At 39.4% G+C, this 22,561-nt stretch overlaps 1 protein-coding gene across 2 annotated transcripts in view; it reads left to right on the top strand.

Moving 5' to 3' along the window:
* LOC106571315 (DNA polymerase zeta catalytic subunit) overlaps window positions 1-22,561 on the top strand; it is a 103,099-nt gene that overhangs the window by 44,682 nt on the left and 35,856 nt on the right. The window contains exons 4-8 of one of the 2 annotated variants that reach the window (XM_014144240.3): window positions 272-435; window positions 17,805-17,940; window positions 18,413-18,507; window positions 19,944-20,048; window positions 22,113-22,197. In XM_014144240.3, the coding sequence (XP_013999715.3) occupies window positions 272-435; window positions 17,805-17,940; window positions 18,413-18,507; window positions 19,944-20,048; window positions 22,113-22,197 (585 nt within the window). Of the gene's footprint in view, window positions 1-271; window positions 436-17,804; window positions 17,941-18,412; window positions 18,508-19,943; window positions 20,049-20,181; window positions 20,237-22,112; window positions 22,198-22,561 lie in introns of those variants that run through there. The other variant, XM_014144241.3, reaches the window with a different exon arrangement.

Consider the following 22,561-nt stretch of genomic DNA (forward strand, 5'->3'; position numbering starts at 1 on the left):
TCTAAATAATCAAATACATTTTATGTATCCCCCAGCCCTATGTCACGATATCTTTCCAGCAACTAGGTCTACAAGGTGAATGAGATTTGAATGGTGTTTTGAATTGAAAGCATATTAGCCCATGATTGAAAGAATCTCTGGCTCAATCTCTTGCTAATTTGTTTATTTTGTTGTGGATTTTGGAACACATTGCTTTTTCTGTACGCAAAGTAAATGTCTGTGAATAGCAGCCAAAATATATATCTAATCGTGTGTGTGTGTGTGGTTCCAGGGTGTGTGAGCTGTTACAAGGAGGTGCTGTGATGAACAAGAGCTACCAGCCCCACGAGGCCCACATTCCCTACCTGCTGCAGCTATTCATCGACTACAACCTGTACGGCATGAACATGGTCAACCTGGGAGCTGTCAAGTTCCGCCGGAGCCAGCAGTGCAAAGGTAAGGGACGCTCTGGTGGTACACATCTAGGATCAGTGCCCCCCCCCCCCAATCATAACCTAAACAATTAGTGGGGGTGCTAATGAGATTTACACTTTTTCTCTTGTAGTTCTTCTGCATCTTCTTGAATGTGTGGGGGGGGTACTTTTTAATGCAGTTATTGATATTACTGTTGACTGTTAGTGTTAGATGTGGTTTATATTACTGTTGACTGTTAGTGTTAGATGTGGTTTATATTACTGTTGACTGTTAGTGTTAGATGTGGTTTATATTACTGTTTACCAGGGGTTGGAACCGGTTCATGGAACAGAACCATAAAACAAAAAATAACGAAAAATGTTAAAGGAAAAGAATCAGGACCGGGAGTGGAAAGGTTATTTTGGCCAAGGGGAAATGCTTAGTAATAGGGATGTAGACAAATTTGTTTACTACATTTTAGAGAAATACGTTTTTGGTGCGTATGGAACATTTCTGGGATCTTTTATTTCAGTTAAAAAACATGAGCTGGCGCACCCTAAATAAATTAATTTTATGTAGAGGTGCTGACTAACGGAGAATTAACTATAAGCTATAAAAAATAAAGAGTCGCACACTCTCTATATATTTATTGGGTAAATCGCCAGCGTTTTGGCAGTGATTTACCCAGTAAATTACTGGGAATATATATATATATATATATATATACTGCTCAAAAAAATAAAGGGAACACTTAAACAACACATCCTAGATCTAAATGAAAGAAAAAAATCTTATTAAATACTTTTTTCTTTACATAGTTGAATGTGCTGACAACAAAATCACACAAAAATAATCAATGGAAATCCAATTTATCAACCCATGGAGGTCTGGATTTGGAGTCACACTCAAAATTAAAGTGGAAAACCACACTACAGGCTGATCCAACTTTGATGTAATGTCCTGAAAACAAGTCGAAATGGGGCTCAGTAGTGTGTGTGGCCTCCACGTGCCTGTATGACCTCCCTACAACGCCTGGGCATGCTCCTGATGAGGTGGCGGATGGTCTCCTGAGGGATCTCCTCCCAGACCTGGACTAAAGCATCCGCCAACTCCTGGACAGTCTGTGGTGCAACGTGGCGTTGGTGGATGGAGCGAGACATGATGTCCCAGATGTGCTCAATTGGATTCAGGTCTGGGGAACGGGCGGGCCAGTCCATAGCATCAATGCCTTCCTCTTGCAGGAACTGCTGACACACTCCAGCCACATGAGGTCTAGCATTGTCTTGCATTAGGAGGAACCCAGGGCCAACCGCACCAGCATATGGTCTCACAAGGGGTCTGAGGATCTCATCTCGGTACCTAATGGCAGTCAGGTGAGCACATGTAGGGCTGTGCGGCCCCCCAAAGAAATGCCACCCCACACCATGACTGACCCACCGCCAAAGCGGTCATGCTGGAGGATGTTGCAGGCAGCAGAACGTTCTCCACGGCATCTCCAGACTCTGTCACGTCTGTCACATATGCTCAGTGTGAACCTGCTTTCATCTGTGAAGAGCACAGGGCGCCAGTGGCGAATTTGCCAATCTTGGTGTTCTCTGGCAAATGCCAAACGTCCTGCACGGTGTTGTGCTGTAAGCACAACCCCCACCTGTGGACGTCGGGCCCTCATACCACCCTCATGGAGTCTGTTTCTGACCGTTTGAGCAGACACATGCACATTTGTGGCCTGCTGGAGGTCATTTTGCAGGGCTCTGGCAGTGCTCCTCCTGCTCCTCCTTGCACAAAGGCGGAGGTAGCGGTCCTGCTGCTGGGTTGTTGCCCTCCTACGGCCTCCTCCACGTCTCCTGATGTACTGGCCTGTCTCCTGGTAGCGCCTCCATGCTCTGGACACTACGCTGACAGACACAGCAAACCTTCTTGCCACAGCTCGCATTGATGTGCCATCCTGGATGAGCTGCACTACCTGAGCCACTTGTGTGGGTTGTAGACTCCGTCTCATGCTACCACTAGAGTGAAAGCACCGCCGGCATTCAAAAGTGACCAAAACATCAGCCAGGAAGCATAGGAACTGCGAAGTGGTCTGTGGTCACCACCTGCAGAACCACTCCTTTATTGGGGGTGTCTTGCTAATTGCCTATAATTTCCACCTGTTGTCTATTCCATTTGCACAACAGCATGTGAAATGTATTGTCAATCAGTGTTGCTTCCTAAGTGGACAGTTTGATTTCACAGAAGTGTGATTGACTTGGAGTTACATTGTGTTGTTTAAGTGTTCCCTTTATTTTTGTTGAGCAGTACATGAGTGTGTGACTCTCTATCTTTTATGTCAGCTAATGAAACATGGGACCAACACTTTACACGTTTATATTTTTGTTCAGAATAACAAAAATGTATAATAAAAGAATCAGCTTTAAAAAAGAACAGAAAGTAACAATATAAACCGGTATTTGTTGGGTTCGAACCGGTTGTAGAACTTTATTTAGCTGGTCAGAAAGGTGGAAACGGACCAAAAAAGTTATGGTTCTGTTAAGAACGAAACGATTTGAAATTAATTTCGGTTTCAACTCCTGCTGTTGGTGTTAGATGTGATTGATATTACTTTTAGTGTTAGATGTGGTTGATATTACTGTTAGATGTGATTGATATTACTGTTAGATGTGGTTGATATTACTGTTAGATGTGGTTGATATTAATGTTACTGTTAGATGTGGTTGATGTTACTGTTAGATGTGATTGATGTTACTGTTAGATGTGGTTGATATTACTGTTAGATGTGGTTGATATTACTGTTAGATGTGGTTGATGTTACTGTTAGATGTGGTTGATATTACTGTTAGATGTGGTTGATATTACTGTTAGATGTGGTTGATATTACTGTTAGTTGTGGTTGATATTACTGTTAGATGTGGTTGATATTACTGTTAATGTGGTTGATATTAATGTTACTGTTAAATGTGGTTGATATTACTGTTAGATGTGGTTGATATTACTGTTAGATGTGGTTGATATTACTGTTAGATGTGGTTGATATTACTGTTAATGTGGTTGATATTAATGTTACTGTTAAATGTGGTTGATATTACTGTTAGATGTGGTTGATATTACTGTTAATGTGGTTGATATTACTGTTAGATGTGGTTGATATTACTGTTAATGTGGTTGATATTAATGTTACTGTTAAATGTGGTTGATATTACTGTTAAATGTGGTTGATATTACTGTTAGATGTGGTTGATATTACTGTTAGTGTTAGATGTGGTTGATATTACTGTTAGATGTGGTTGATGTTACTGTTAGATGTGGTTGATATTACTGTTAGATGTGGTTGATATTAATGTTAGATGTGGTTGATATTACTGTTAGTGTTAGATGTGGTTGATATTACTGTTAATGTGGTTGATATTAATGTTACTGTTAGATGTGGTTGATATTACTGTTAGATGTGGTTGATATTACTGTTAGATGTGGTTGATATTACTGTTAGATGTGGTTGATATTACTGTTAGATGTGGTTGATGTTACTGTTAGATGTGGTTGATGTTACTGTTAGATGTGGTTGATGTTACTGTTAGATGTGGTTGATGTTACTGTTAGATGTGGTTGATGTTACTGTTAGATGTGGTTGATATTACTGTTAGATGTGTTTGATATTACTGTTAGATGTGGTTGATATTACTGTTAGATGTGGTTGATATTACTGTTAGATGTGGTTGATATTACTGTTAGATGTGGTTGATATTACTGTTAGATGTGGTTGATATTAATGTTAGATGTGGTTGATATTACTGTTAGTGTTAGATGTGGTTGATATTACTGTTAATGTGGTTGATATTAATGTTACTGTTAAATGTGGTTGATATTACTGTTAGATGTGGTTGATATTACTGTTAATGTGGTTGATATTACTGTTAGATGTGGTTGATATTACTGTTAATGTGGTTGATATTAATGTTACTGTTAAATGTGGTTGATATTACTGTTAAATGTGGTTGATATTACTGTTAGATGTGGTTGATATTACTGTTAGTGTTAGATGTGGTTGATATTACTGTTAGATGTGGTTGATGTTACTGTTAGATGTGGTTGATATTACTGTTAGATGTGGTTGATATTAATGTTAGATGTGGTTGATATTACTGTTAGTGTTAGATGTGGTTGATATTACTGTTAATGTGGTTGATATTAATGTTACTGTTAGATGTGGTTGATATTACTGTTAGATGTGGTTGATATTACTGTTAGATGTGGTTGATATTACTGTTAGATGTGGTTGATATTACTGTTAGATGTGGTTGATGTTACTGTTAGATGTGGTTGATGTTACTGTTAGATGTGGTTGATGTTACTGTTAGATGTGGTTGATGTTACTGTTAGATGTGGTTGATGTTACTGTTAGATGTGGTTGATATTACTGTTAGATGTGGTTGATATTACTGTTAGATGTGGTTGATATTACTGTTAGATGTGGTTGATATTACTGTTAGATGTGGTTGATATTACTGTTAGATGTGGTTGATATTACTGTTAGATGTGGTTGATATTACTGTTAGATGTGGTTGATATTAATGTTAGATGTGGTTGATATTACTGTTAGTGTTAGATGTGGTTGATATTAATGTTACTGTTAAATGTGGTTGATATTAATGTTAGATGTGGTTGATATTACTGTTAGATGTGGTTGATATTACTGTTAGATGTGGTTGATGTTACTGTTAGATGTGGTTGATATTACTGTTAGATGTGTTTGATATTACTGTTAGATGTGGTTGATATTACTGTTAGATGTGGTTGATATTACTGTTAGATGTGGTTGATATTACTGTTAGATGTGGTTGATATTACTGTTAGATGTGGTTGATATTAACCTCTTGGGGCTAGGTGGGACGCTAGCGTGCCACCCGTGGTGCACTCCATCAACAGCAGGTGCATTTCAAGAGCGGCAAATTTGAATCCAAATAAATGTCAAAATTCAAATTTTTCAAAAATACAACTATGTTACACCATTTGAAAGATAAACATCTCCTTAATCTAACCACGTTTTACGATTTCAAAAAGGTTTTACGGCGAAAGCATAAATTTAGAGTATGTTAGGACAGTACATTTACAAGAGTTGTGTGTAATGTTTTGTCAAGTCAAAGACAGGGTCACCAAAACCATAAAACCAGCTAAAATGATACACTAACCTTTTACAATCTCCATCAGATGACACTCCTAGGACATTATGTTAGACAATGCATGCATTTTTAGTTCTATCAAGTTGATATTTATATCCAAAAACAGCGTTTTACTATGGCATTGATGTTGAGGAAATCGTTTCCCTCCAATAACCGGCAGTCAAGTCAGCGTCACAAATTAAATAATTAAAATTAGAAAACATTGGTAAAATATTATATTGTCATTTAAAGAATTATAGATTTACATCTCTTGAACGCAATCAACTTGCCAGATTTAAAAATAACCTTACTGGGAAATCACACTTTGCAATAATCTGAGCACTGCGCCCAGAAAAATACGCGTTGCGATACAGACTAGACGTCATGTTGGGGAGATCTAAAATCGAAAATACTATGTAAATAATCCATTACCTTTGATTCTCTTCATCAGATGTCACTTCCAGGTATCACAGGTCCATAACGAATGTAGTTTTGTTCAAAAAAGCTCATCATTTATGTCCAAAAATCTCCGTCTCGTTAGCACATGATGTAAGCCAGCCGGACTTCTCGTCATGAACGAGGGGAAAAAATATATTTCCGTTCGTTCAAACATGTCAAACGTTGTATAGCATAAATCATTAGGGCCTTTTTTAACCAGAACATGAATAATATTCAAGGTGGACGAATGCATAGTCTTTTATAACGTATTGGAACGAGGGTACCCAACATGAAGTAGCGCGCCAGGTGTCTAATGGGACATCACCGTTCCATGGCTCTTGTTCGGTCAGATCTCCCTCCAGAAGACTCAAAACACTTTGTAAAGGCTGGTGACATCTAGTGGAAGCAATAGGAAGTGCCAAAATATTCCTAAACTCCTGTGTTTTTCAATGGGATAGGTTTAAAGTCAATACAACACATCAGGTATCCACTTCCTGTCAGAAAATGTCTCAGGGTTTTGCCTGCCAAATGAGTTCTGTTATACTCACAGACACCATTCAAACAGTTTTGGAAACTTTAGAGTGTTTTCTATCCATATATAATAAGTATATGCATATTCTAGTTACTGGGTAGGATTAGTAACCAGATTAAATCGGGTACATTTTTTTTATCCAGACGTGCAAATGCTGCCCCCTAGACCCAACAGGTTAATGTTAGATGTGGTTGATATTAATGTTAGATGTGGTTGATATTACTGTTAGTGTTAGATGCGGTTGATATTAATGTTAGATGTGGTTGATATTAATGTTACTGTTAGATGTGGTTGATATTAATGTTAGATGTGGTTGATATTAATGTTACTGTTAGATGTGGTTGATATTACTGTTAGATGTGATTGATATTACTGTTAGATGTGGTTGATATTACTGTTACTGTTAGATGTGGTTGATATTACTGTTAGATGTGGTTGATGTTACTGTTAGATGTGGTTGATGTTACTGTTAGATGTGGTTGATATTACTGTTAGATGTGGTTGATGTTACTGTTAGATGTGGTTGATATTACTGTTACTGTTAGATGTGGTTGATATTACTGTTAGATGTGGTTGATATTACTGTTAGATGTGGTTGATGTTACTGTTACTGTTAGATGTGGTTGATATTACTGTTAGATGTGGTTGATGTTACTGTTAGATGTGGTTGATATTACTGTTAGATGTGGTTGATATTACTGTTAGATGTGGTTGATATTACTGTTACTGTTAGATGTGGTTGATATTACTGTTAGATGTGATTGATATTACTGTTAGATGTGGTTGATATTACTGTTAGATGTGGTTGATATTACTGTTAGATGTGGTTGATGTTACTGTTAGATGTGGTTGATGTTACTGTTAGATGTGGTTGATATTACTGTTAGATGTGGTTGATGTTACTGTTAGATGTGGTTGATATTACTGTTAGATGTGGTTGATGTTACTGTTAGATGTGGTTGATGTTACTGTTAGATGTGGTTGATGTTACTGTTAGATGTGGTTGATATTACTGTTAGATGTGGTTGATATTACTGTTAGTGTTAGATGTGGTTGATATTACTGTTACTGTTAGATGTGGTTGATATTACTGTTAGATGTGGTTGATATTACTGTTCGATGTGGTTGATGTTACTGTTAGATGTGATTGATATTACTGTTAGATGTGGTTGATATTACTGTTAGATGTGGTTGATGTTAGATGTGGTTGATGTTACTGTTAGATGTGGTTGATATTACTGTTAGATGTGGTTGATATTACTGTTAGATGTGGTTGATGTTACTGTTAGATGTGGTTGATGTTACTGTTAGATGTGGTTGATGTTACTGTTAGATGTGGTTGATATTACTGTTAGATGTGGTTGATATTACTGTTAATGTGGTTGATATTAATGTTACTGTTAGATGTGGTTGATGTTACTGTTAGATGTGATTGATGTTACTGTTAGATGTGGTTGATATTACTGTTAGATGTGGTTGATATTACTGTTAGATGTGGTTGATATTACTGTTAATGTGGTTGATATTACTGTTAGTGTTAGATGTGGTTGATATTACTGTTAGATGTGGTTGATATTACTGTTAGATGTGGTTGATATTACTGTTAGATGTGGTTGATATTACTGTTAGATGTGGTTGATATTACTGTTAATGTGGTTGATATTAATGTTACTGTTAGATGTGGTTGATGTTACTGTTAGATGTGGTTGATATTACTGTTAGATGTGGTTGATATTACTGTTAGATGTGGTTGATATTACTGTTAATGTGGTTGATATTAATGTTACTGTTAGATGTGGTTGATGTTACTGTTAGATGTGGTTGATATTACTGTTAGATGTGGTTGATATTACTGTTAGATGTGGTTGATATTACTGTTAGATGTGGTTGATATTACTGTTAGATGTGGTTGATATTACTGTTAATGTGGTTGATATTAATGTTACTGTTAAATGTGGTTGATATTACTGTTAAATGTGGTTGATATTACTGTTAGATGTGGTTGATATTACTGTTAGTGTTAGATGTGGTTGATATTACTGTTAGATGTGGTTGATGTTACTGTTAGATGTGGTTGATATTACTGTTAGATGTGGTTGATATTAATGTTAGATGTGGTTGATATTACTGTTAGTGTTAGATGTGGTTGATATTACTGTTAATGTGGTTGATATTAATGTTACTGTTAGATGTGGTTGATATTACTGTTAGATGTGGTTGATATTACTGTTAGATGTGGTTGATATTACTGTTAGATGTGGTTGATATTACTGTTAGATGTGGTTGATGTTACTGTTAGATGTGGTTGATGTTACTGTTAGATGTGGTTGATGTTACTGTTAGATGTGGTTGATGTTACTGTTAGATGTGGTTGATGTTACTGTTAGATGTGGTTGATATTACTGTTAGATGTGTTTGATATTACTGTTAGATGTGGTTGATATTACTGTTAGATGTGGTTGATATTACTGTTAGATGTGGTTGATATTACTGTTAGATGTGGTTGATATTACTGTTAGATGTGGTTGATATTAATGTTAGATGTGGTTGATATTACTGTTAGTGTTAGATGTGGTTGATATTACTGTTAATGTGGTTGATATTAATGTTACTGTTAAATGTGGTTGATATTACTGTTAGATGTGGTTGATATTACTGTTAATGTGGTTGATATTACTGTTAGATGTGGTTGATATTACTGTTAATGTGGTTGATATTAATGTTACTGTTAAATGTGGTTGATATTACTGTTAAATGTGGTTGATATTACTGTTAGATGTGGTTGATATTACTGTTAGTGTTAGATGTGGTTGATATTACTGTTAGATGTGGTTGATGTTACTGTTAGATGTGGTTGATATTACTGTTAGATGTGGTTGATATTAATGTTAGATGTGGTTGATATTACTGTTAGTGTTAGATGTGGTTGATATTACTGTTAATGTGGTTGATATTAATGTTACTGTTAGATGTGGTTGATATTACTGTTAGATGTGGTTGATATTACTGTTAGATGTGGTTGATATTACTGTTAGATGTGGTTGATATTACTGTTAGATGTGGTTGATATTACTGTTAGTGTTAGATGTGGTTGATATTACTGTTAGATGTGGTTGATGTTACTGTTAGATGTGGTTGATATTACTGTTAGATGTGGTTGATATTAATGTTAGATGTGGTTGATATTACTGTTAGTGTTAGATGTGGTTGATATTACTGTTAATGTGGTTGATATTAATGTTACTGTTAGATGTGGTTGATATTACTGTTAGATGTGGTTGATATTACTGTTAGATGTGGTTGATATTACTGTTAGATGTGGTTGATATTACTGTTAGATGTGGTTGATGTTACTGTTAGATGTGGTTGATGTTACTGTTAGATGTGGTTGATGTTACTGTTAGATGTGGTTGATGTTACTGTTAGATGTGGTTGATGTTACTGTTAGATGTGGTTGATATTACTGTTAGATGTGGTTGATATTACTGTTAGATGTGGTTGATATTACTGTTAGATGTGGTTGATATTACTGTTAGATGTGGTTGATATTACTGTTAGATGTGGTTGATATTACTGTTAGATGTGGTTGATATTAATGTTAGATGTGGTTGATATTACTGTTAGTGTTAGATGTGGTTGATATTACTGTTAATGTGGTTGATATTAATGTTACTGTTAAATGTGGTTGATATTACTGTTAGATGTGGTTGATATTACTGTTAGATGTGGTTGATATTACTGTTAGATGTGGTTGATGTTACTGTTAGATGTGGTTGATATTACTGTTAGATGTGTTTGATATTACTGTTAGATGTGGTTGATATTACTGTTAGATGTGGTTGATATTACTGTTAGATGTGGTTGATATTACTGTTAGATGTGGTTGATATTACTGTTAGATGTGGTTGATATTAACCTCTTGGGGCTAGGTGGGACGCTAGCGTGCCACCCGTGGTGCACTCCATCAACAGCAGGTGCATTTCAAGAGCGGCAAATTTGAATCCAAATAAATGTCAAAATTCAAATTTTTCAAAAATACAACTATGTTACACCATTTGAAAGATAAACATCTCCTTAATCTAACCACGTTTTACGATTTCAAAAAGGTTTTACGGCGAAAGCATAAATTTAGAGTATGTTAGGACAGTACATTTACAAGAGTTGTGTGTAATGTTTTGTCAAGTCAAAGACAGGGTCACCAAAACCATAAAACCAGCTAAAATGATACACTAACCTTTTACAATCTCCATCAGATGACACTCCTAGGACATTATGTTAGACAATGCATGCATTTTTAGTTCTATCAAGTTGATATTTATATCCAAAAACAGCGTTTTACTATGGCATTGATGTTGAGGAAATCGTTTCCCTCCAATAACCGGCAGTCAAGTCAGCGTCACAAATTAAATAATTAAAATTAGAAAACATTGGTAAAATATTATATTGTCATTTAAAGAATTATAGATTTACATCTCTTGAACGCAATCAACTTGCCAGATTTAAAAATAACCTTACTGGGAAATCACACTTTGCAATAATCTGAGCACTGCGCCCAGAAAAATACGCGTTGCGATACAGACTAGACGTCATGTTGGGGAGATCTAAAATCGAAAATACTATGTAAATAATCCATTACCTTTGATTCTCTTCATCAGATGTCACTTCCAGGTATCACAGGTCCATAACGAATGTAGTTTTGTTCAAAAAAGCTCATCATTTATGTCCAAAAATCTCCGTCTCGTTAGCACATGATGTAAGCCAGCCGGACTTCTCGTCATGAACGAGGGGAAAAAATATATTTCCGTTCGTTCAAACATGTCAAACGTTGTATAGCATAAATCATTAGGGCCTTTTTTAACCAGAACATGAATAATATTCAAGGTGGACGAATGCATAGTCTTTTATAACGTATTGGAACGAGGGTACCCAACATGAAGTAGCGCGCCAGGTGTCTAATGGGACATCACCGTTCCATGGCTCTTGTTCGGTCAGATCTCCCTCCAGAAGACTCAAAACACTTTGTAAAGGCTGGTGACATCTAGTGGAAGCAATAGGAAGTGCCAAAATATTCCTAAACTCCTGTGTTTTTCAATGGGATAGGTTTAAAGTCAATACAACACATCAGGTATCCACTTCCTGTCAGAAAATGTCTCAGGGTTTTGCCTGCCAAATGAGTTCTGTTATACTCACAGACACCATTCAAACAGTTTTGGAAACTTTAGAGTGTTTTCTATCCATATATAATAAGTATATGCATATTCTAGTTACTGGGTAGGATTAGTAACCAGATTAAATCGGGTACATTTTTTTTATCCAGACGTGCAAATGCTGCCCCCTAGACCCAACAGGTTAATGTTAGATGTGGTTGATATTAATGTTAGATGTGGTTGATATTACTGTTAGTGTTAGATGCGGTTGATATTAATGTTAGATGTGGTTGATATTAATGTTACTGTTAGATGTGGTTGATATTAATGTTAGATGTGGTTGATATTAATGTTACTGTTAGATGTGGTTGATATTACTGTTAGATGTGATTGATATTACTGTTAGATGTGGTTGATATTACTGTTACTGTTAGATGTGGTTGATATTACTGTTAGATGTGGTTGATGTTACTGTTAGATGTGGTTGATGTTACTGTTAGATGTGGTTGATATTACTGTTAGATGTGGTTGATGTTACTGTTAGATGTGGTTGATATTACTGTTACTGTTAGATGTGGTTGATATTACTGTTAGATGTGGTTGATATTACTGTTAGATGTGGTTGATGTTACTGTTACTGTTAGATGTGGTTGATATTACTGTTAGATGTGGTTGATGTTACTGTTAGATGTGGTTGATATTACTGTTAGATGTGGTTGATATTACTGTTAGATGTGGTTGATATTACTGTTACTGTTAGATGTGGTTGATATTACTGTTAGATGTGATTGATATTACTGTTAGATGTGGTTGATATTACTGTTAGATGTGGTTGATATTACTGTTAGATGTGGTTGATGTTACTGTTAGATGTGGTTGATGTTACTGTTAGATGTGGTTGATATTACTGTTAGATGTGGTTGATGTTACTGTTAGATGTGGTTGATATTACTGTTAGATGTGGTTGATGTTACTGTTAGATGTGGTTGATGTTACTGTTAGATGTGGTTGATGTTACTGTTAGATGTGGTTGATATTACTGTTAGATGTGGTTGATATTACTGTTAGTGTTAGATGTGGTTGATATTACTGTTAGTGTTAGATGTGGTTGATATTACTGTTAGATGTGGTTGATGTTACTGTTAGATGTGGTTGATATTACTGTTAGATGTGGTTGATATTACTGTTCGATGTGGTTGATGTTACTGTTAGATGTGATTGATATTACTGTTAGATGTGGTTGATATTACTGTTAGATGTGGTTGATGTTAGATGTGGTTGATGTTACTGTTAGATGTGGTTGATATTACTGTTAGATGTGGTTGATATTACTGTTAGATGTGGTTGATGTTACTGTTAGATGTGGTTGATGTTACTGTTAGATGTGGTTGATGTTACTGTTAGATGTGGTTGATATTACTGTTAGATGTGGTTGATATTACTGTTAATGTGGTTGATATTAATGTTACTGTTAGATGTGGTTGATGTTACTGTTAGATGTGGTTGATGTTACTGTTAGATGTGATTGATATTACTGTTAGATGTGGTTGATATTACTGTTAGATGTGGTTGATATTACTGTTAATGTGGTTGATATTACTGTTAGTGTTAGATGTGGTTGATATTACTGTTAGATGTGGTTGATATTACTGTTAGATGTGGTTGATATTACTGTTAGATGTGGTTGATATTACTGTTAGATGTGGTTGATATTACTGTTAATGTGGTTGATATTAATGTTACTGTTAGATGTGGTTGATGTTACTGTTAGATGTGGTTGATATTACTGTTAGATGTGGTTGATATTACTGTTAGATGTGGTTGATATTACTGTTAATGTGGTTGATATTAATGTTACTGTTAGATGTGGTTGATGTTACTGTTAGATGTGGTTGATATTACTGTTAGATGTGGTTGATATTACTGTTAGATGTGGTTGATATTACTGTTAGATGTGGTTGATATTACTGTTAGATGTGGTTGATATTACTGTTAATGTGGTTGATATTAATGTTACTGTTAAATGTGGTTGATATTACTGTTAGATGTGGTTGATGTTACTGTTAGATGTGGTTGATATTACTGTTAGATGTGGTTGATATTACTGTTAGATGTGGTTGATATTACTGTTAGTGTTAGATGTTGTTGATATTACTGTTAGATGTGGTTGATATTACTGTTAGATGTGGTTGATATTACTGTTAGATGTGGTTGATATTACTGTTAGATGTGGTTGATATTACTGTTAGATGTGGTTGATGTTACTGTTAGATGTTGTTGATATTACTGTTAGATGTGGTTGATATTACTGTTAGTGTTAGATGTTGTTGATATTACTGTTAGATGTGGTTGATATTACTGTTAGATGTGGTTGATATTACTGTTAGATGTGGTTGATATTACTGTTAGATGTGGTTGATATTACTGTTAGATGTGGTTGATGTTACTGTTAGATGTTGTTGATGTTACTGTTAGATGTTGTTGATATTACTGTTAGATGTGGTTGATATTACTGTTAGATGTGGTTGATATTACTGTTAGATGTGGTTGATATTACTGTTAGATGTGGTTGATATTACTGTTAGATGTGGTTGATATTACTGTTAGATGTGGTTGATGTTACTGTTAGATGTGGTTGATGTTACTGTTAGATGTGGTTGATATTACTGTTAGATGTGGTTGATATTACTGTTAGATCAAATAAAATTTATTTTTATATAGCCCTTCGTACATCAGCTGATATCTCAAAGTGCTGTGCAGAAACCCAGCCTAAAACCCCAAACAGCAAGCAAAGCATGTGAAAGAAGCACGGTGGCTAGGAAAAACTCCCTAGGAAAAACTCCCTAGAAAGGCCAAAAACCTAGGAAGAAACCTAGCCTGGTTCCTCTCTATGAGGGGTGGCCAGTCCTCTTCTGGCTGTGCAGGGTGGATATTATAACAGAACATGGTCAAGATGTTAAAATGTTAAAATGTTCATAAATGACCAGCATGGTCAAATAATAATAATCATAGTAGTTGTCGAGGGTGCAACAAGCACGTCCGGTGAACAGGTCAGGGTTCCATAGCCGCAGGCAGAACAGTTGAAACTGGAGCAGCAGCACGGCCAGGTGGACTGGGGACAGCAAGGAGTCATCATACCAGGTAGTCCTGAGGCATGGTCCTAGGGCTCAGGTCCTCCGAGAGAAAGACAGAAAGAGAGAAAGAGAGAATTAGAGAGAGCATATTTAAATTCACACAGGACACCGGATAAGACAAGAGAAATACTCCAGATGTAACAGACTGACCCTAGCCCCCCGACACATAAACTACTGCAGCGTAAATACTGGAGGCTGAGACAGGAGGGATCAGAAGACCCTGTGGCCCCATCCGATGATACCCCCGGACAGGGCCAAACAGGCAGGATATAACCCCACCCACTTTGCCAAAGCACAGCCCCCACACCACTAGAGGGATGTCTCCAACCACCAACTTACCGTCCTAAGACAAGGCCGAGTATAGCCCACAACGATCTCCGCCATGGCACAACCCAAGGGGGGGCGCCAACCCAGACAGGAAGACCACGTCAGTGACTCAACCCACTCAAGTGACGCACCCCTCCCATGGACGGCATGGAAGAACACCAGTAAGCCAGTGACTCAGCCCCTGTAATAGGGTTAGAGGCAGAGAATCCCAGTGGAAAGAGGGGAACCGGCAAGGCAGAGACAGCAAGGGCGGTTCGTTGCTCCAGCCTTTCCGTTCACCTTCACACTCCTGGGCCAGACTATACTTAATCATAGGACCTACTGAAGAGATAAGTCTTCAGTAAAGACTTAAAGGTTGAGACTGAGTCTGCGTCTCTCACATTGGTAGGCAGACCATTCCATAAAAATGGAGCTCTATAGGAGAAAGCCCTACCTCCAGCCGTTTGCTTAGAAATTCTAGGGACAATTAGGAGGCCTGCGTCTTGTGACCGTAGCGTACGTGTAGGTATGTACGGCAGGACCAAATCGGAAAGATAGGTAGGAGCAAGCCCATGTAATGCTTTGTAGGTTAGCAGTAAAACCTTGAAATCAGCCCTTGCCTTAACAGGAAGCCAGTGTAGGGAGGCTAGCACTGGAGTAATATGATCACATTTTTTGGTTCTAGTCAGGATTCTAGCAGCCGTATTTAGCACTAACTGAAGTTTATTTAGTGCTTTATCCGGGTAGATGTGGTTGATATTAATGTTACTGTTAGATGTGGTTGATGTTACTGGTAGTGTTAGATGTGGTTGAGGACTATGTAGTTGCAGCATGTCCAGTCATAACAGATGAAGGCTGTTTTCTGCTCTGATGGACAGACAACCCAGGCTACAGAGCCACCTCCTCCACCGGCCTCTGGCTCTGTGGGGAGGCTGTAAGGGAGGACAAGGAGAGAGGGAAAGCTGCCATGCTTTGTGTCATGATGTATTAGTACATTTCTTTACAATGGCCTTGAGATGCCTCTGCTGCTTCTCTAGCTCACACCATCTATCTCACACAGGTGTACACACACACACACCTCCTTGTCCTGCTACCCAATGCATCCTGGTCAGTGTGGAATTTTTGAAAGAGTGCCAACCAGATGACACCCTGGCTTTTCAACGACCTGACCGTATAGATAGACTAGAGAATGTTTTAATCATAAAGCTCTACAATGACAGTGCTTTGAATAGTACACCTTGCAAACACACAGCAAAGCTTACAACAGAAGGACAGATAAAGAGGGAGAACTAGAAGCAATGGGGTGCCGGCCAGGTGGCAGCCCCCCTCCAGCCCTGAAAATAGACTAGAGGAGTAACTCTTAGCTCCTGCCTCCTGCACATTCTCCTGGAACCCCAGAGCATTCTGGAACACCGCCAGCCTGTTACAGACAATAAGTCATTATGCACAAGATTGAGAGATTCAGGCCACATCCCTGTATGTCACCCAATCCAGGAGCCTGAGGCCCATTCCTAGTAATATCATCAGTCTCTTCCTCTGTTTCACAGAGCTGGACAAACAAACACCCTGACGTCAATCTAAAGAAATAAATCAGTAAGGGCTTGGATATGGATCTGTTTACTTCTGACCTTTTGAACTCGGTCGTTTATTGAACTTGTACTTTACACAGCTGTTTAGTATTAATATGACCTCCCGCCTCTCCTCTGCCAACCAAAACAAAGCCGCAGCAACAAGCCAAGCTGGGACATTTGATATCTCCTAGTGAGAATGATAAAGTCGAGCCTGTAATCTGAGGGTTGAGGCCAGGGGGGGCGGTCAGACATGGACTCCCTACCTCCTACCTCCCTTCATCCCAGGAAGTGAACCTGAGAATCACAAGGTCCCTCAGTGGGAGGGAGATAGCGGTAGAACAGGGGAGGTATCTCCGTGGGAGTGGAGGATCAGGGAAGGTATCTCAGATCTGAGGGTTGAACTTGGCCTTGGCTTCACGCTCCACACCTTTTCTCTCCTGCCTGATGGCTGTGAATAAAGCGGCAGATAGGCCTTTTCTGTTTGATCTTGACAAAGGCTCAGTAAGTGCTAATCCTGAGCCAAGATGGGACAGGTATCTCTACTCTGCACTGCTCTTCATGCCAGCGGAGGCAGAACCCAGCATCACACCACCAGGCATGGAAGGGTTCATGAATCGGCCAGGAACTCCCCCCAGACAAAGAGCGGGCTTGAATGTTAAATCCACCTCTGGATTTCATGCAATCAATGGAAAAGGAGTTGATAAGAACTAAAAAGTAGAAAGAGAGCAAAGCGCTGTGACAATGTTTACATACGTTTTAGTATTGTTCCAACTTCAAAGTGAGTTTGTAATCTGGGATGAAGACGATGACAGACATTTGGAAACCCGGTGTAAAAATCTGTGTAGATCCAAATCAATTTGAAATACTGAGCTGGTATGCTTTTTTAGTCTTGCTGTATGTTGAAAGCACAATGTTTGGACTGTCTCAGCAATAAAATCTCCTCAGATTGACTTCCAACACATGACTCACATTGGTGTGTGTGTGTGTGTGTGTGTGTGTGTGTATGTGTATGTGTATGTGTATGTGTATGTGTATGTGTGTGTGTGTGTGTGTGTGTGTGTGTGTGTGTGTGTGTGTGTGTGTGTGTGTGTGTGTGTGTGTGTGTGTGTGTGTGTGTGTGTATGTAACAGAGGGGTCTCCCCCAGATCGCCAGGGCTTCCGCAGCAGACCCAGCACCAGACCCTTGAAGAGCCCCTGTACCTCCAAACTGGGTGACAGTACCCTGGGAGGCGCGTTTGTCCGCTGGCAGGAGGATGCCACACCCTGGTGAGCTACACCTGCTCAGACGGGCTCCATTCACATGTTGTGGGCCTCTACGGTGTCAGAGTTTTAACGCTTGTTTCTACATGATAACTGTGGTTTCTTTTTCTGTGTAAGGTTGATTTGATCTCTCGCACCCTCCTCAATTCCATTCAAGGGTTTTATTGGCATGGGAAACGTATATTAACTTGCCAAAGCAAGTGAAGTAGATAATAAACAAAAGTGAAATAAACAATACAAATTAACAGTAAACATTACACTCACAGAAGTTCCAAAAGAATAATGGCATTTCAAATCTCATTATGTCTATATACACTCTGTCTCTCTGTGTCTCTCTCTCTCTGTCTCTCTCTGTGTCTCTCTCTCTCTGTCTCTGTCTCTCTGTCTCTCTCTCTCTGTCTCTCTCTCTCTCTCTCTCTCTCTCTCTCTCTCTCTCTCTCTGTCTCTCTCTCTCTCTCTCTCCGTCTCTGTGATGTAGTTCTCTAGTCCTGGAGGATGTGGAGAAACAGAGTACATGTGAGCTGGAGGCAGATGCTGTGGCTGCAGACATCCTCAACCGTCTGGAGATAGACAGTAAGGACAACAAACTTGAACACCTTTTTTTGTCATAGATCAAACAGTCAACCAGTCAGGCAGACACGGTCGGCGCACACGAGGAGAGCCTGAGGGAGGGGATGGCTACTGACTCACTCCCGCTCTGACTATGTAACACAGTTGAGTGATGGTGGCTTTTCCACATTAGTGGTTGCCTCTCAAATGGCATTCTATTCCCTGTAGTGCACTACGTTTGACTAGAATCCCTAAAGGAGCCCTATAAAGGGAATAGGGTGCCATTTGGGGCGCAGCCTATGTGACACAGATGAGTGACGGAGGCCTTCTCCAGATAAAACGCTGTCAGTCTCTCACCACACTGCCAGGCTCCTGCTCTCCAGCACATTGGAGCATGAGATCAGTGACCATCCGGCCCAAAACAAACACTGTCCACTCACCCTATCTGTCTGCCTTCTGTCTGGAGAGGGGGGAGGGAGAGGGAATTGGAAACTGGGGTGTAGGGTGGAAGAGCATATTGAACTGAGAACTTAAAGCAAAAAGAAAACACTGTGTTTAGAACATGCAGAGACATGTATGAATATTCATCTGTTGCTAATTTCTCAATTCACAATGAACTCTTTTTACAGACTTCCTGCTATTCTTGATACATACTAGGAACAAAAGAAACAAAGTGATTGCATTTTTGATTGTGTTTTAGATTAGCTGTGCTCATAATATGGAGTGTTGGCAATGGACACACACAATTATCTGCACAAGGTAGAAAGAGGGGCACACCATGGCAGTCCACATATGTGGTCTTGGCACGTAGATTTTCCATCTGCCCCAAAAATGGATATACAAACTCTCTGTTGAAAAGGAAATGGTTGAAGACAGATTCTATGATTTTGAGTTTGTGCCTAGTTCTGAGTGGTTGGCTCTGGATCTATGATCTTTAACTTTGCTTTGTGTGAGTAGGGCTGTAACCGACAATTATGGACAAAAACCGTCAACTACAAAATGTATTGTCTTATTACATTTATTTTAGGAGAAGGGGGAATTCACTTTATACTACAGTAGATATAATTTACCCAAATGCAGTCTTTCATTTTTGCATCAAGTAGGTAAAGTTGGTAATCATTTTAAGAGCATCACAGTCAACAGGAGAATCTTTATTTCCAAAAGTTCTATGCAGTCAAAACCATGAGTTAAAAAAAATCAAATAACAGGGGTGTCTCCAAAGCTGTGCTGGATTCATATGTTGTAGATCATTTTCTATATAATATATCTCTAAGGACAATTATGACAATAACGGTGACAATGAATCATTACCCCAAATTCTATAATTGTCACATTCCTATGTGTGCGTCAATGTTCTCTTCTTGAAAAAGGCCTTCATCCTACTGACGGTAGATAAAAGGATAGAGTGGGAAGTGCAGAGGTTTATATATATGTGTGTGTGTGTGTGTGTGTGTGTGTAGATCAGATTGGCAGGAACCCTGGCCTGCAGGTCATCTGGGAGGACGAGAAGCAGAGACGACGAGAGAAGAACCAGTCATCTCAGATCGAGACCCCACAGTCACAGGGTGAGTGAACCAACCAGTCATCTCAGATCGAGACCCCACAGTCACAGGGTGAGTGAACCAGTCATCTCAGATCGAGACCCCACAGTCACAGGGTGAGTGAACCAACCAGTCATCTCAGATCGAGACCCCACAGTCACAGGGTGAGTGAACCAACCAGTCATCTCAGATCGAGACCCCACAGTCACAGGGTGAGTGAACCAACCAGTCATCTCAGATCGAGACTCCACAGTCACAGGGTGAGTGATGGACAGAGCTATACCTCCCCACAGCCCAATCCTCCATTAGTTAACACCACAGTTGAACTTCTAGCAGGTCTACATGCTCATTGACCGAATATACACTCAGTGGCCAGTTTATTAGGTACGACCCGTTCACGTAAATGGCTAAAAACAAGAAGAAGCGGCTCCACTGGACAATTGAGGAGTGGAAAAACATTGCCTGGTCCGACGAATCCTGGTTCCTGTTGAGTCATAATAATGGCTGAGTCAGGATTTGGCGTTAGCAGCATAAGTCCATGGCCCCATCCTGCCTGGTGTCAACGGTACAGGCTGGTGGAGGTGGTGTAATGGTGTGGGGAATGTTTTCCTGGCACACGTTAGAACCCATGATACCAATTGAGCAATGTTTCCATGCTCCAAAGAATTCCGGCTGTTCTGGAGGGAAAGGAGGGACCGACCCAGTACAACACTGAACAAAAATATAAACGCAACATGCAACAATTTCAAAGATTTTACTGAGTTACAGTTCATATAAGGAAATCAGTCAATTAAAATAAATTCATTACATATCTGGTGAGTATGCAGGCCATGGAAGAACTGAGACATTTTCAGCTTCCGGGAATTGTGTACAGATCCTTGTGACATGCAGCAGTGCACATTATCATGCTGAAACATGAGGTGATGGCAGTGGATGAATGGCACGACAATGGGTCTCAGGATCTCATCACAATATATTTGTGCATTCAGGTTGCCATCGATAAAATGCAATTGTGTTCGTTGTCCGTAGCTTATTCCTTCCCATACCATAACCCCACCTCCACTCTGTTCACAACGTTGACATCAGCAAACCACACGCCCACACGACACCATACACGCTGTCTGCCATCTGCCTGGTACAGTTGAAACTGGGATTAATCTGTGAAGAGCACACTTCTCCAGCGTGCCAGTGGTCATCAAAGGTGAGCATTTGCCCAATGAGGTCGGTTACGACGCCGAACTGCAGTCAGGTCAAGACCCTGGTGAGGACGATGAGCACGCAGATGAGCTTCCCTGAGATGGTTTCTGACAGCTTGTGGAGAAATTCTTCGGTTGTGCAAACACAGTTTCATCAGCTATCCGGGTGGCTGGTCTCAGACGATCCCTCAGGTGAAGAAGCTGGATGTGGAGGTCCTGGGCTGGCGTGGTTACACGTGGTCTGCGGTCGTAAGGCCGGTTAGACGTACTGCCAAATTGGAAATACCTACTAAACTGGTTACTGAGTGTGTATAGGACTATGCCGCAAAATGTGCCATCGTCTGCTTGTTGGAAAATGCTCAAAGTGAGCCGAGTTAATAAATAATCTAGTATTGTCTCTGTCAGGAATCATTCATATCTCTTGAGTCTGACTGTGTTCCATGTGCATCAGACATACATCAGCGTAATAATTAAACCGCTGACTGTGTTCCATGTGCATCAGACATACATCAGCGTAATAATTAAACCGCTGACTGTGTTCCATGTGCATCAGACATACATCAGTGTAATAATTAAACCGCTGACTGTGTTCCATGTGCATCAGACATACATCAGCGTAATAATTAAACCGCTGACTGTGTTCCATGTGCATCAGACATACATCAGTGTAATAATTAAACCGCTGACTGTGTTCCATGTGCATCAGACATACATCAGCGTAATAATTAAACCGCTGACTGTGTTCCATGTGCATCAGACATACATCAGCGTAATAATTAAACCGCTGACTGTGTTCCATGCATTTTACAAGCGTTTCGCTACACCCACAATAACATCTGCTAAATCTGTGTATGTGACCAATAAAATGTGATTTTATTTGATGCTCCTCCAGATCGCAGGTTTGTCGCCTCGACGGAGAGCGAGAGAATCTTCATGAAGAGATTGAAGGAGATCCTGAAGGAAAATGAGTTTGATGTGTAAGTAAAAACTTTCACCCTCGATCTTGCTGTTTTTTTTACGTGGGCTAGGCTTATCACTTTCCCAGTCTTTAGGCTGTGCTTGGTTTGGAGAGTTTGGAATGGAGGCAGCAGGGCTGCTCTTTCAGCGTAAACATATGCTGCTTCCAATCTCGTTAGCACGATGATGTCTACCGCCGGAGACCACATAAATTGGGGTTTGAGAGAATTTACATCTGGTCTTTCTTTATGTTAAAACGTCCACTTATTTTCCCAATGCCTTTTTGGTTGTCTACTGTGTATGAGATGGTGACCGCATGTCTCTTCCTGGTTCATCTTAATGACCAGAGATGAGCGAGGAGGGAGGGTGTTGATTGGGTTACAG

The sequence above is a fragment of the Salmo salar genome, chromosome 15 (genome assembly GCF_965601325.2).
Source record: "Salmo salar chromosome 15, fSalSal1, whole genome shotgun sequence".
In the NCBI taxonomy this organism is placed as follows: domain Eukaryota; kingdom Metazoa; phylum Chordata; class Actinopteri; order Salmoniformes; family Salmonidae; genus Salmo; species Salmo salar.